At 38.6% G+C, this 16,932-nt stretch overlaps 1 protein-coding gene across 4 annotated transcripts in view; it reads right to left on the bottom strand.

Moving 5' to 3' along the window:
* Positions 1 to 1,173: 1,173 nt before the first annotated feature.
* Mid1 (midline 1) overlaps positions 1,174 to 16,932 on the bottom strand; it is a 228,569-nt gene continuing 212,810 nt past the window's right edge. For all 4 annotated transcript variants that reach the window (XM_051174858.1, XM_051174856.1, XM_051174859.1 and 1 more), the window contains exons 8-10: positions 13,722 to 13,883; positions 8,414 to 8,621; positions 1,174 to 1,728 (exon numbers count right to left, since the gene is read on the bottom strand). In XM_051174858.1, the coding sequence (XP_051030815.1) occupies positions 1,380 to 1,728; positions 8,414 to 8,621; positions 13,722 to 13,883 (719 nt within the window). In that variant the 3' untranslated portion in view covers positions 1,174 to 1,379. The remainder of the gene's footprint in view (positions 1,729 to 8,413; positions 8,622 to 13,721; positions 13,884 to 16,932) is intronic.

Below are 16,932 nucleotides of genomic sequence, written 5' to 3'. Positions count from 1 at the left end.
CCAGTATTTTCAGTCAATGCTGACTAATGTGGTGGCCCAGATCAATATTTTAGCATTGAAACCGTGTCCCATGCTAAAGACTACCAGGGAAAGTCTTAATCCAGGGACCATTATAGTGTATTAGATCAGCATGAAAATAATTTTATTTGAAATTTGGTTAGCAGATTGTATTAGCAGATTTCCCTGTAGAAACAGTAAATTCTAATTTTTTTCTAACAACTCTATGATAAACTATACTAGGATATAAGGAGTCTATAACTTTAGAGGCATTTATACTGGTGACTAGTATTTTGTGTAATGTGTCATATCATTACTCATAAATACTATTTTGGGTGACTTATATTTGGACATGGTAGTGTGGCCTTGTGCTTATGTCCTAGAGAATAAAATCAATTGAAAACAGGATTGCTGTTTTGTGACAGGAGATGTTAATTTCCATACACCCAGAAAGAAAAGAAAAAAAATGGTTTTCTACAGGGCAAATTAGGGCACCTTTTAAACATAGTAAAATAATTTCATAGGCCTACAATAACTAGTAAGAGGAAAGGGGAAATAGTTTTATACCATGAAATAGAATTCTACGTTTGATAAAATCCAAAACAACATGAATTCTTGAATCTTCTGTAAGATTCAAAATGACAATGTTCAATTGCAATCTCATTCATGATGTTAGCCCAAAAACTGCAGCCCTGGAGAAATGGGTGAATATGTGACTAAAGATTTAAGAAACTCTTTTCTTCCCAAGATCATCCCATCAGTTACAGCTAAGCTTGAGGTTCAAAGTTAATTCTTTCCTTCTCCATTCTTCCCCATTCTATTTGATCCAATACAAGTTTCTGACATCACAGTTAAAGCATCTCAAGTTAAACCAGAGTAAGAAGCCTGTTTACTTCCTTACTAGATTCAAAAATGACTTGTACTTTTGAAATAGCTGCATATTCTGTTATTCTAAGTGACAGGACCTAGCATGGTCTCAGTATGAAATAGAATGTGAGCAAGTGAATAAACACACAAATCTACAGAAAGATTTTTGCAAGTCCACACACTGATAAAATGAAACTGGTAAAGGGCTTGTAAGCTTATGGGCATCTTAATGCACAAAACCAAGTGATTCCTAAGAGTTGTAATCCAGATTATGTTTCTTTTATAAATAAACTATAGATTTTCCTCTAAATACAAAAAAGCAAAGAAATATTAAAGCCTGTACTTAATACAAAACACAATAAAAGGAAGGACATCTCTCATTTGGAGCCCTATCTTAGCTGGTTTCTGGTCAAGCTGGGGAGATTTAGTCACACTCTTGAAGCCTTAGTTTTTCAATCCCCTAAATAGTGGCCTCAACCTTTGTTATTCCTCAGAGCTGCTCTGGGGCTGGATGCTCAAGGCAGCTGTTCTGTGCAGTCCAAATGGTCTGGGATGGGAAGACCAGTTATAATCGTCAAACACTTGTTCCACACAGTAAATGTGGGGCACACAGGCTGTGAAAGTGCCACGTCAAAGGTGTAGAGGTGGATGGAGTTCAAAGCATCATAAAAAGCAATGGAACCATTATCATAGTCCAGCAGGATGCCTACACGCCGGAGGTGGGGGGCTGGCTCAATGGGAATTTCCTTGCTGTTATGCCTAACCACCCAGTTATTGTTGCAGCGGCAGAGGGCCCAGGATGCAGAATTCTTCCCAATCCATTCATGTTTAGGGGCTGATTTGTATGCAAGGCCAATGGCGTACCTGCAGAGACAAAACAGCAGTGATAAAAACAATTTGGTCTGTGGTCCACAGGGGCTGTTAAGATGTGGTTATTTGTTGTCCCTGATCACTTTCTTTGTCCTTCCACAGAGGTGGAAGACAACCAGTGTGTTGGCCTACCTTCCCCTTTTCAGCTTAAATATTGCAAGAGAATCTTGACTTTCCATTTTCCTATTCGGTTTCTCTTTTGTGCATGCCTGCACATTCAATTCTCTGGACCAGTGCTGATTAATACAGACCTTTCTGTAATAATTGGAGTGTTCTGCTCTGTTCAGTATGACCATCACAAGCCTCATACAGCTACTGTGCATTGGAACTGTAGTTGGTGAGCCTATGAAACCAACCTTAAATTTACAGACAATCCATAATTTAGGATGCTTGGATTTAAGGGTTTTATTTAACCTTATTAAGACAATGTATAGTTACCAGAATCGTCCTCTAGTTTTGATATTTCCTGAGCTTGCGATACGCAATTCCATCCTTTTGTATGACATTGGGCATCATGATGGGAAACTGACACGATACATTATAGTGTGCTTGAAGACAATAAAGGATATGAGATAATCAAGACACTATTACAAGTAGGACTTTGTGTTAAAGGAGTTAGCCTGACTGCAGGTTCATGTAAGTAGTCTGAGAACATTCAATGCAGAGCAGGCTGAGCTGTGATGTTCAGGAGGGTAGGTGTCAGAAATACATTTATTTTTCACTTATAACATTTTCATTTTTCCCTACTTGATTATCATCATATAAATTCAGCATATGAACGGAAGAGGCTTTATTTATATCTGTTTGTTTGTTTGTTTGTTTGTTTATTTTGAAAAAAACATTTTCACACTGTGGCCCAGACTGGCCTCAAAATCATACCACCATTTTGTTTTCAGCCTTCTGAGTGGTAGGACTTAAGTTAAGCCCCACTTGGAAGGAATTTTAGTTTTCATTAAGTTTATTTAAATGACTACATATTTGGAACAAGACTGCTATACCAGAAAACATGAGTCTATATAGGCTTAATTCTTTCAACAGACTGAAACTCTGCAATTGGTATTATACCTGCTGTTTGCCCATGGCTTTGGTCGTATTTTGGCAAAGGGAACCAGGGGAAATGCACTTATAGGGTTAAGTCTCTATTCAACCTCAATGCCTCATCTATAACACAGAAAAAGTATAGTCTCCATACCCACAAATTAAAAAGTAAAGAAAAATATATTTTAAATCCAAATTACGATGGCTGGTATATTATGTTCTGTAATTATTATTTTATCATTACTACCTAATGATATACTAAAGTATATATTGGAATCAGAATTCAAACCTAGTATGCTTTAAAATGTCATAACTTCAATTGATGCTTTATACTATCTTCCTCTCATCAGAAATTGTACAACACTTTACTGCCTTTCTCATTATAGTTCCTACTACATTTAAAATGTATTTTAAAACTATCTTTGTGAGGGCTATACAGATGTCTTGTTGAGAATATATACTGATCTTCCGGAGGACACAAGTCTGTTTCACAACCACCTGTAACTCTAGCTCTAAGGGATCCAACACCCTCTTCTGATTTCCACAGACATAGACAGACACACAGACACACACACTCACACACACACACACACACACACACACACACACACACACACAAATATGAATCTTATGGATTCAATGTGGAAAGAAGAAAAAAGAAGTAATGTTAATTGGGTGGGAAGGGATGTGAGGAAAAAGGTATAAGTGAAAAATACATTGTATGAAATTCTAAAGGAATTATTAAGAGCATTTTAAAACTCTCTGTGCAGACAATTTTTCAGTTATCCTAAATATCCTTTCTTAGTACTGAAAAGAATCTAAAGAAGTTTCCTACATTATTCAAAGCTTTTTAATCTCCTTTTCCATAGCTGATCCATTCCCTTGAACACTTAAAACATTTCACAGTTATTATCATAATTCAAACACATCACTGTTAATCAAGCGTGAATAACCCTGAGTTCAACTTTTGATATGTGAGAGCAGAAACCAGTGTAATTGGATATTGACTTGTAGTACCTGACCCTGAGAAGAGAGAGGAAAAACTTCACTGGTCTTTGTTAAAAATAACATTGTAAGAAAGAAACATCACATGATAGATCTTAAATACAATTTCTTTAAGAGAGGTGCATTAAAAAAAATGCCACAACTAAAGAAGATGTAATTGTAATCCATTGACACAGTATCTTCTCGTCCCTCCTGTCAATCTCCTGTGTGCAGACAGTTCTGGGTTGTGCTACCCAGAAGCCTGCCCCATTTTTGTTTTAGTCTGGGACAGGTTATGTAATTGCAATATCCTTGCACAAGATCCTGAAGTGAGAAAAGGATCAGGGACACTGTTTCCCAGTGTCAGACAGTGGATGTGAGGTGTGATGACTTCAGGATTTACCTGCTTTGGAAGTGGACAGCAGGTCCTCATGACTTCTTGCACTGGAGTGATGGACTCCTGCACTGAATTCCCAGCCCTGCCAGAGATCCCATAAGTTTTCCACTCCTTTTATCTTTGTAGGTACTTGACTGACTTCTCTTTATTTGTTAAGGGCTAACCAATTTTTAGAATATTTGCTCACCCTTAAGTATGTGCAATGTGTGTGTGTATGTGTGTGTGTGTGTGTGTGTGTGTGAGAGAGAGAGAGAGAGAGAGAGAGAGAGAGAGAGAGAGAGTTTGTGAGTTCGTGCATATGTATGAAGATACAACTTCAGTGTTTAATACTGGGTGTTGTCCTCTATTGTTCTCCACCTTATTATTTCACTAAATACAGACATAACTAATTTGTTTAAGCTTTTTTTCCAGTAAGCTCTGTGGAATCCTACTGTCTGTGTTCTTCCAACTCCATACTAAGGTTACAGGCATGTGCAACCAATGTCTGGATTCTACATGAATGCTGGGGATCATGACTCAGGTCCTTATGCTTATATAGCAGGCACTTTATGAACTAAACTGTCTCTCTAGCCCCATGATATATGTTTTTTGATTTAAAGTATCACCCTTGATACTATATGGCTCACTAGACACTATTTTAATTTTTCAGATAACATGGAACTTCAACTTGCATCCCCAAATAGCAATGGATGTACTGTCTCCTACTTGATGATGCAGACCATTTTAAAATTAAAGAATGCTAATGTTTATTTTCCATTTTAACCTCCATTGAACCCTTTGAAGTAGCTGCAGTAGGGAGGGCTGACTTCGTTCAGAAAAGCAAAATGTTAAAATTAGAAGAAAAATACAGAAATCTCATGCTGCCCTTAAAGTTCTAGTCTCATAATACTGGTATTATTACTGCCTTACTTAACACTATTTCATTAACACCAAATGCATGCTAACAGGATTTGAGAGCAAGACAATAACCACGTATATAGTCCATTAAGCAAAGGAAAATATCATTATATTGTCATTAATCTGTGAAATTATGTACATATTTCCATTGAGCTTGAATGATGCAGTAGAATATAATGTTTCATTAAGTTACACAGTAAGACATAAAGAAAATTTAAAAGTACAAAAATCTGTTTCTCAAAAAAATGTTAACATGCCCCATTACATGAATCATAATGTACATGTTAATTTAAAATCAAGCATATATTTTATGAAAAGATATGTGTGTCACTAACTGTTGTAAGCCACAGACATTTAATTGTAGGGGGCAACTTTTCCTTGCTGTTACCATCTAGGAAATGTGAAAATACTTTCTACATGTGATTTTTCTTTAATTGACACAATCAAGTTTGCATGTAAAGACCTAATGTGTAGCAACTAACTGTAGAATTTATTTTTCCCACACATGAGTTATTTTGACATCTGGAACGTGTTTTCAAGGTAATACTAATCTGTGTTTATGTAACTAAAGTGGTCTAGTGGAATTTTCCACACTATTCATCAATGGCAATGAGATCATAATGATCAGGTATCATTTATCACAAATAATTATTAATGGGGTTATAATCATTTAGACTCTAGATTCTGAAATTCCAAATTAAGAAAGCACATCAATTAACTAGAAACTTTTGCTTTTCTGCACATGAACTTTATTTCCCTTTGTGTTTTTATCTTGCCTCAGCATAACTAAAAATTTCAAGTGCCAGTCTGGGGAGATGATTCAATTGGTTCAGAGAACTCAGCATTGATCCTCCAGACTTCATGTAAAAAGCTAGCCATGACAGTGAAGCTATACTCATGACACTTCAGCAACATTGCTACCTAAACAGGACATGAACAATTTCAACAACAGTAAATATCACAGTACCCATATATGAAAACCTGTAAGCAATTAACTCCTGAGAGAGGGAGAATCAGTCTTCCCCATGGATGAGCCCCCTGACTGTCAAATACTGAGTGGTCAGCCCTAGAAACATGAATGTAGCAACACTGAACAGACTCACAATGGTTAAACATGGTTAAAGAAGAAAAGGGTCCATGAATTTGGGAGGAGTGAGCAGACATGGAAGAGGAAGAAAGGAGGAGAGTGAGGGAGTAATGAAGTAATTGTGTTTTAATTAAATTGTTAAAAAGAGAGGAGAAAAAAGCTATGTGTGGTGGTCTGTGCCTGTAATCCCTGCATTGGATAAATGGAGACAAAAGGATCACTGGTGGTCAGCCAATCCAGTTGAATTCTTCAACTCCAGGTTCAGTGAGAGACCTTGTCTCAAAAATAAGGTGGAGGGTAATTGAGGAAGCAGCTGGCTGCCATATGTACACATACACAAAGGCACACTCATAAATTTCAAATTACGATGAATCCCACAGCCTTGGAAGAAATAGGACTTGTTCTCCATCCTCTGACAGAATGAAAGAACATGCCCCCTAAACGTAGATGTTAGTTAGGAGGACTGGGCAGTCTATGAGGCCTCTGGTAGTGGATCAGTATTTATCCCTAGTACACAAATGAACTTTGGGAGCCCATTTCACATAGATGGATACTCCCTCAGCCTAGACAAATGGGGGAGGGCCTAGGCCCTGATCCAAATGATATGATAGACTTTGAAGGCCCCTCATAGATGTCCTCACTCTACCTGGGGAGCAGATAGAGGATAGGATGGGGATTGGAGGGGGACAGGGAAGGAGGGGAGAGTGAGGGAACTGTGATTGACATGTAAAACAAGCTTGTTGCAAATTTAATTAAACATATTATCAGAACAAAAAAATAAAAGCATACTCAGTAATACCCCCCCCAAAAAAAGAATGAAAGAAAGAAAAGAAAAGAAAAAGAAAAAAGTAAGAAAGAAAATGGTCTAAGCAAAGAGAATCAGGAGGATAATGAAAGATGTAAGCTAATGCAGATAGCATTATTAAGAGAGTGAGAATAGCCACTTATGCAACCTTCATTAGATTTTGGTTGATTTGTATGTAGCTACGTGTACTTTGTGTACATCACATTATTTGCATAGATTAAAATGAAAATGACTTATATTAGAAGTGTATTGCCATGCTTTTATTAAAACAAACTCTTCTGGTATCTTCATCACTTTCAGGTTGTGCCCTTTTGAATGTTGGTCTTAAGTTTTATTTTTGTTTTTATTTTTTTTTCTTTCTTGGCAACCTCATACATTTATGTAATGAATTTTAGTCATTTTCACCTCTTTCATTTCCTTCCCTCTCCTGATTGAATCCTTCTCTACCACTTCTCTTCTTTTATGTCAGCTATCACTCATTAAGTATACTCCATCATGCATTAAAGCATAATTATAACGCTTCAAATCTATATCACCCTTCAGTGAGTAATGACATGCTAGGGCGGTTAAAGCAGAGATCAACAAACTACAACCCAGGGGTCAGCTCTGGCCCCTTGCCTATTCTCACAAATGTAGTTCTATTGGCACGCAGCCATACCCATTTGTATATGCATTGTCGGTGGCTTCTTTCCCACTATAACAGCCCCAGGCTGAGTACTTGGGACAAAAATTTCCTGGCCTATAAAATCAAGACATTAACTCTCTTGTCCTTTATTTATGGGCTTCTAGTTTAAAGTCAGACCCCTGACCACAGAATTTGTAACTACCAACTGTGAATTTTATGACTTTGGGCCCATGCCTTAGTCACCTCATCTGTAAAATGAGAATGACATCATCTACATTATTTTTTCTTTTGGCCTTGAACTCAGTACACACACACACACACACACACACACACACACACACACACACACACGCACGCACGCACGCACGCACGAATGCACGTACACAAGCACACACACACACATGCACGTACACACACATGCACACAAATATATATGAAGAAGACCTTGACCTCTACCTCTTCCTGTCTGTGCTTCACGAATACTGGGATTATAGGCCTGCACTACCATGTTATATTTCTGCAGTGCTTGGAACAGAGACATAGCATAGACCTAGACCCAACCTGTCACTTAAAGTATAAACCCAGCTGAGATTAATCCTCATCAGCTAGCCCACAATTACATGTGTTTAATAGCGTTAGTAAATGGTTGCTGTTGAAGGCACACTAATTTTGGGGATGTTTGTTATGTAGCATTATTGTAGGGGTGGGTTTGGTTCTGCAGAATTCATGCAGGTTATAAACTTACAACCTTGACAAAGTACAGAATAGCTTATTGAGACCCTTGATAAAGTAAAGAATAACTTGTGCCTTTTTACACTTCGGAGAAAATAGATAGAAGCTTCCTACCATGTGCTTCCACTTATGACCACTTCCCAGTAATGGCGGCCACTATCAATGAACACGTTTCCAGCCACTCCATAACTCCCTTGGCTAGTGAAGCGTTCAGGTGTGTGACTCTTTTTGGATGATGACTCATCTCGTTCTACAGTTAGGTTATCATGGGACACCTTCAGTTTTCGATGAGCAGATTTGGGATCCAGTTTAAATGGCTGACCTAGAAACAAGATCACAAAAGAAAAAGAAGTGAAAAAGTACTGTTTATTAGAATGCAAATTTAAAAGTTTGAAACAAGGTGTGAAGAGATAGCATAGTGGTTTGGTTCCTAGCACCCACATGGCATTTCACAACTGTCTGTACCGCTAGTTCCAGTTTATCTGACTTCACTGGGCGTAAGGAGTGCACTTGGTTTGCAGGCACACATGCAGGCAAAATACTCGTATACATGAAATACAAAGGGCCAAAAAGTCTAAAGCAAGCCATCACACCTGGAGTTATATTTTCTACGACAGAAAAGTATCTAGTATTCTAATAACAATTTAAGATTTAGAAACAACTTGTTAAAGGCACTTATTTATTTACACTTTCCCAGGTGTTCAAGAAAAATTATGCAACCTCGACTCTGTGTATTGTGCTAAAAACAGTAGTGCTGGAAAAGAGCATGGCTGTGCTTCCTTGAGTTTCTAGAGAAGGATCCAGTGTTGCTCTGTAACTATTCAGAAAGGAATGGACAAGGGTTAACCCAAACACATGGGCGATCCCAGCACAGGTACATTATGTCTGAAGAAAATCCTGGAAAGGAGGAGAAAAATGAAGACCTTATTTACAGGCCTAAAATACACCTGTGCTAAATAGCCTGCAGGACAGAGAACAAATAAATTAAGATTTCAAGTCTGAACATAGTGTTCTAAACACATCATTCTGAGCTTGGTAAAAGTAAAAGTATGACTCTTTGGGACTATACACTTATATTTTTTTTCAGCAAGGGCAAATGACAGTAATGCTTAAGTGTTCTATTTTTTGAGTTATTAATACATATAATAAATAAAATTCTCTTTCATTATTCACACTTTTGTTTTGAAAAGTTCAACATTTAAACACCCTGGCAAGTCGGCTATGGACTTTTTGATATAGCTGGTACTACTCTGTCAATTCAACATTGGGTCTGAGTACTGCCAACGTTTGACACCACACTAGGGCACTAGGCACTTAAAGATGGGAAACATATTACAATTTGGTAGTAATAACACACTGTCCAACTTCACAGCCACTGTTGCAATTGGGAGAGGCCTACAATTTATTATGCAGGTACCAGGGAATCACAGGAAAAAAGCCGTGTAAATAAAACTACAAGCAATGCATGTTTGGGCTGGAGACGTCATGGGAAACTGTGTTCACTTAAATATGGGTGTTCTGCTTGGATCTAAACATAAACCAGAACCTCAAAGTTCTTTGTAGGTCAGTGACCAGCACACTGTTTTTCAGTTATGTAAGGCATGTGATTTTTTTTAAAGACTCTGTCTTTGTAGTGAGGAAGTAGTCACAAACTGATAAATGAATGTGTATGGGTATATGCGCGCGCGTGTGTGTGTGTGTGTGTGTGTGTAAGAGAGAGACACAGATGGAGAGAGAGAGAAAAAGAGAGAGACTTATAATTAAAGAATTAGAGGCTATGAATTTGAGACGGGTAGGAGGGATTGTGGAAGGAATTAGGAGAAGAACGAGGGGAAAATATATGCAAATACAGTGCTCATCTGAAATTCTCAGACGAATTTTTGCTATGTTCGTATCTTATTGAGTACTTTGGGGTTTATGTATGTTTGAACATACATCTTATGCATTCTTAAATTTATCTCTAATGTATCATTTTGGTATTATTATAAATGTAAACCTCCAACTTTTGGAGCTTACACTTGGATATAAGATTGATGTCTACACACTAAAAATATATTAACAGAATAAAAAAGGATAAAAGAATATAAACCCAACTTAAGAGAAAAAAAAACTTCAAGGGCCACAAAGGTAGCTCTAAGAGGTCATCAGACCTACCGGAATATACCTATATTTTAATTTTGGCTTGCCTTATTTTAAAAAAAAAAGTCTTCAAGGACATTCATGCCAGCAACTGTCAGGGTTAAGACAGAGGATAAGCTCAGAAAAGAACAAAGATTTGTTTACTTAAAATATTGCAATTATTAAAGGTGCAAGACAAATGTGAGTAAAAATAATTTGACACTAATGGGTATAGAAGAAAAAAATTCTGTCTTGGAGCTCACCATTTATGTAGGCCTGAGTGCTAGTTGGCCTCTTGCCAGTGAGGAATAGCAGAATATTTAGAAAGATGGGGCTTATGGTAAATAACTGCCTGCAATGTCCTGCTTACTTTTACTCCCTATCTCAGCCACTCACATACACATCAGGGGCCTACCAGCTTCCATGGGACCTAAGCCTTGAATTCTTATGAAGCCAGTTCTGTCTGGGCCAAAGAGGCCTTTCAAAAACAAACCTCTGCCCATTCTTACCAACTTTCAGGCTTTTGCTTCAATGAAGACAAATTAGCTTGAGAAGGAAGTTAATGCTTGTGTTACTAAAGAACTTAAATCATAATACCATTTGTAGAGGACATGACCTTATCCTGGCTACTGTTTTTTGTTTGGACAACTCTCATAATAATCTCTGGACACATTCCACAGATGTCAATCTTCCTTCACATTTTAATCCATTCATCACAACACAGTGCAACAAAGCATTATGTTTTGCAGATTCTCATCCAGCCTCTAGCATGTAAACTCATCACCCTATCTTCCCTCAAAAACTGCCCTTGAAAAATCAACTGCCTCATGACCCATAATGGGTTTACCATCTGGTTTTGTTTGTTTCTGTTTTGTGATGCTGGGGCTTAGAATGATGGGTTCACACATTCTAGTCAATCACTCTACCCTGGAGTTATATCCTAAGCCATATCTGACAGAGTCTCACTAAATTGCTCAGGCTGGTCTTGGACTCAATCTGTAGATTAAGCTAGTGTTGAATTTAGTATCTTCCTATAGATAGGAATACAGTCCAATGAGAACAGGCTTAGCTACTTTTTATATTTCAAAACCTCTCTCTCTCTTTCTCTCTCTCTCTCTCTCTCTCTCTCTGTGTGTGTGTGTGTGTGTGTGTGTGTGTGTGTTGTTACTGGGCTTTGGCCCACTACAAAATATAAGCTGGTCTAGAATTTGGCATCCTATTTCATTGTCCTAAGTGCTGGGATTATAGGTGTGCCCCAGTGTGCCTTGATTTACCATAGGTTTTTGTCTCTAGTTTCCTCTCTCAGCAATCCTTTCAACTGATTCATTTTCTGTTGCACAGACATAATCTTTCCTCTGGGCCTTTGTATATGGTGTTCCTTTGTTATGGAACACTCCTTTTTCTTCATGTCCCTTAATCTCACCTCACCTAAAAAGCCACCATGGCTATGCAGGATGATGCTCTTTTGAATATCCAGCACTTTCATGAGTTACAGCCATTACAGATTCCAGAAATGCAATGATAACTAAGGAATTACGTTTTGTCTTCCCCATCAGTCACAAATCCTTAAGAGAAAACCATGTGTAGTAGAGGCATGTTGTTTCAGTGTACTCAGCCTATAGCATAGCATCTAAAATTCACTAGGCGCTCCAACAGTTTTTGAGAGACCAAATCATACTCAAGTGTATATAAAAAGCTGTTGACCAGGGTATACATAAGCTAATTTCAACTTGTTCTGTGGTTTTTAACAAAGCATGGCAAAATATTAATCTTATATTCTCCAAACTGTTTCAAATTTATCTTTGTGACAGTTCATAAATGAAGCTAAATCTTTCCATAGTAAAAGTGAAGAACCAAAACCTTTTTTTTACAATGGGAAAAGGATGAAGAACTACAAAATGTGGGATGAGTTCTTGCATTGAACCCTGTGAAAGGAACTGGATGCTAGAGATAAAACTGTAAATTCTAAATAAAGCCTAGGGCTTAGGCAACAGAAATGTACAAATGTCAACTTCCTAAGTTGTGACAAATCTGTCAAGGTTATGTAAGATGTTGACACTAGGGGGAAGCTGAGTAAAGGGTATACATGGTTCTCTGTCATGGCTACAGGTTTTCTGGGAATCTACAATCACAAAATGGTTTTGTTTAAGACAATATGAAAAAGTAAATCTTACAGCCACGTGGATGTCATGTGGCTGAATCTCAGTTTTCTCATGCTTAATCCAGTGCTCTTCTACCCTGTGCTAAAATCAAATTATGAGGTACCATGCTCTGGGAAACAAGAATATGATTAAATGGGAGCTCCTCTTGAAAACTCATTAATTGTTCTGTTGATTGGCACCCCCACGACATGGTGCCATATTTACATAGTGTAATATTTCTAGATCAAAAAGATGTAAAGAAAGAAAAGAGGTTAAACCAAAACACAAGTAGGCAGAGACACTGGCAGTGTTGTCAACAGTAAAATGACCAAACCATGAGACACAAGACAGGCTGCATCATTCTTTGTGCTGGGAGCTGTCCTGTATACCACAGATGTTTAATATGTCTGTCCTATTTATTTGATGCCAGCAACATCCTCCTCAGTTGTAATAATACAGGAAAATGTCTCCAGATATTATTAAATGCTAAATGGACCGGGGCTGTGCAAGAAAGACAGAATTGCCCGTGATTGAGAATTACAGACCCAGATCAGATATATGGAATAAAAAACAAATTCCTGACAAAAGAGACATGAACTTGTTTTCTCCTATGGAAAACAACCCTATTTACCTTTACAGAGCCCTATTCTGTAACAGGCACCTATTCAGGTTTTTTTTTTCTTCTTTTACATATTGATCCCAGTTCCCTCTCCATCCCTCCGTCCCTCCCCCACTTCCACCCTCCCAGGCCCCCTGATCACCCTCCCATTCCTTTCCGCCCCACTCCACATGTAGGGTGATGCCTTCCAGGAGGGGTCATCTAAATCTGTCAAGTCATTTGGAGTAGGGACTAGGCCCTCCCTCCTGATCAGGCACATATTCTGTTTCTCACAAGAACTTCTCCAGGATTGTTTTCTCAAGAAATGAGAGCAACTACTTGCAAAGAAGTTAATGGCCACAGGGCTTAGAAGACATGAAATCAACTTTAGAACCCAGAGGTAGCTGCTGGTAACCTCAGTACTTCACACTGGCTCTTTATTTGCTTTTGTAAACCTGTCAGTGATGCCCAAGACACAAAAGAAAAAGAAAGGTGGAGAGGATTCATGTTAGCCAAGAGATGAGTAGATGTGAGATGACAGCACAGCTGACTTCACAGCACTTACTGTTTGTCTTCAACTTCCCAGGCTCACTGCTGCGGCTGCCTGCCTGGTTGATGGCCTTGACCATGAACATGTACTTGGTGCCACTTTGTAGGCCATGCACAGTGTAGTGATTCTGCTTGATATTGGGCACAATCATCCAGCTATCAGCTGAGTTACACAGACCTGCAAAGCCAACCAGACAGGTGCAATCACAGGCAATGTTTGTAGAATTTTAGGTTATTTGAACTGTAAACATTGAAAAATAGAGCTTTCTCACTTTTTATATAGGATAACCAATAAAATAGTGTTCAGCATGCTATCTATATTTAGAGCTCATTTTGTATTATATGCTCCTTGTGAGCATTCCACTTGCACAGGCCACTGAAAATGCTGATATTGCAAACTCTGGTCTGTGTGAACAGATGCAGCAAAGGTGTTTTTGTCTGGGACCATATGCACCAAACATGCACATGATATGTCATTAAGGGTTGTGAGGAAGAAAACAAAAGTAATCACCGATTGATCCCATTCTATCTTACCTACCTTCACCAATGGCACTAGTCGCTGAAGCTTGGTTCTCATGAATTAACAAACTCACAGATGGTGAGGGTAACTGATGCATGTACTAAAAGCTGACTTCATCAGCACTGACATAGTTGATTGCATTTTGCCTCTAATACTTACCCTGCCCATATCCAAGCCAAAGTGGCTTTGCAGCTGCTCTCTATAAAGAGGAGGAATATACTGCCTTGCCATGTGGCTTTGGGTTTGGTCATATATGATTTGTTAACTTGAGAACAAATGACAATATGTTTGTTGCAAGAGTAGGTTTGAGGTTTTCTGTTGGGCTCCTGTATCTCTGTCATTGCCATGGGGGCATCATTTGGGGGACAGTCTGCTTACTTCAACAAATGAGACAAAAAGGGGATCTATTCTGACTAATTTTATGCCAACTTGATACAAGCTAGAGTCATTTGGGAAGAAGAAACTTTAACTGAAAAAATTGCCCAATAAATTCCATGTGAAGAAATATATGGGGGCATTTTCTCGACTGGTGATTGCAGTGGGAGAGACCAGTTAGTTCCTGTTGATGGTGACATCCTAGGGCTGGTGGTCCTGGGTGCTGCAAGAAAGCAGGATGAGTAAGCCAGTATAGTGGTACTCCTTCATGACTTCTGCATAAGCTCCTGCCTCCTCCTGGTTTCTGCCCGGCTTGAGTTCCTGACATGACTTCCCTCCATAAACAGAATGTGAAATTATGTTGTCATGGTGTTTCATCACAGAAGTAGCCCCTCTAAGACAACAGCCTTATCATTAGTTTAATGCAGCAGTAAACCCAGCATAGATCAGCCAACTCCATCTAATTTCTAATGGAAGAAATGTAAAAGTCATCACCAAGTGGCCTATGATCCTATATTAATGTGGATTCAGAGACACCTGAGATAGCAGCAGTACTTAGGGCCAGCTTGGTTCCTATTGTGGACCTTGGAAAAGTGTCTACAGGACTTTTAATCAGCTGCATCCCTGGGATAACTGGTCCAGAGTGAAGTAGAGCTGCTCTTCTGGCTTCATTCTGCAGGATGTGGGTTGAGAAGCAGGCTGAGGATTTATGAGGCTTGGAAGAACACGTAGGAAAAAGGAAGCCCATTTTGTTTTGCAGTTGACTGATGCTAGAAACTTCTTTTTGGTATCAGGCCCAACTTTCCTCTCTCCACCCATCAATCTCCACTCCAATAGAACCTTTTCCCATTTCCCTGGTGACTACGCTGTCATGAAGTTTCCTTTCTCAGTACTAGTCCCTGGGAGAGTGCCAGACCCTTCCACTTCCTGAGGTATTCCAAACTCACCTCCCCCTCTTTCCTTTTTGGTTCATTTGCAAGTCAAAGGGTTAGTTCTTTTGATCTCCAGGCAATTTATACCTCATCCAACTCTCAAGAAACAGTTCCCCACTAATCTAATGAAAACTTTCTGAGGGAAGAAATTCACAAATACCCATCTACACCAAGCCACAAATATTTGCATACTATTGCACGATAGTTCAGGCTCCCTGAAGTCTGTCTTTGAATTATTCTAAATGCTTTCTCCAACTTGTGACTTAAAAATTATATCTGGAATTATGACATGTGAGAAGAACATTTAAAAACTCAGTTTAGAAAATCCATTTGAATTCTTGTACCATTTTTAGTGTATGTTCATGTGTATATAATATGCTTATGAATGAACATACATATGCAGGCCAGAAGTTGGCACCAGGTAGCATCCTTGATGGTTCTCTACTTTATTTATAGAGACAGATTTCTCCTTGAACCTGGAACTCACCAGTTCTGACTAGTTTGGCTATCCTGCTTGCTCTTGGAATACCCTGAGTGTGTCCTAAATGTTGGGATTACAGATGGCCACAATGCCTTTTGGCTTTCTATGTGGGTTCTAGAGAACCAAACATTGGTCCCTATGCTTGTCCAGTAATCTTGAGTGAATAGTATTTTTGGTACTCTCATGAGTGATTTGGCCTTATTAATTTTCTTTGACTTTTCATCTCTACCTGTGGACATATTTTTCTTTAATCACAGGACCTTGAGTTTTGAAAAAAGTAAGCATAAAGCAAGGATATAACTTGAAACCCATAGAAGAGTTTGAGTATGTGAAACTGCATTTAATACTGAATAGAATAATTTAAAGCATCATTTATTTCTCCTCAATTTGACTGTAACTCTACAACTTGTGTTTTCTCACCAGGTCTCCCTTGGGTAAAAAGACAACATCCAAAGTCCCAATTGGCCATCTCTTATCACAAAGTAAAGCTTCCAGTACTGTGACTGTGTTACATCCAATTGAGTTGTTGGCCAAAGGGGTACCATGGATATCCCCAAACATCCCAAGCACTTGCCAAGAGAATAGGTTGCTCTCATCAAATGGACAGGCGGTTCCATTGCTAAAGACCACATCTATAAAACACCTTGAACATAGAGAGGTTGAGCTGCTGCCTACATAGAACCTTCACCACCATATTCTAGTTTCTTTGGTATGGTAAGGTACTCTGCAGGCTATCAAAAGAAAAATGTAAACAAGAATCCAGCCACAAAATCTTTGATCTACAGTGCTATCTTTCCTGCAAAATGTGCCAGTGCAGTGGTGGTACAAAGCTTATGGTAGTAACCAACCAATGACCGATTTGATTTAAGGCCCTCTCCACAAGACTGAATCCATACCTGACTCTGGTTGGGTGATCACA

This window comes from Phodopus roborovskii, unplaced genomic scaffold (assembly GCF_943737965.1).
Source record: "Phodopus roborovskii unplaced genomic scaffold, PHOROB, whole genome shotgun sequence".
Lineage (NCBI taxonomy): Eukaryota > Metazoa > Chordata > Mammalia > Rodentia > Cricetidae > Phodopus > Phodopus roborovskii.
This window is presented reverse-complemented; position numbering and strand designations above follow the sequence as displayed.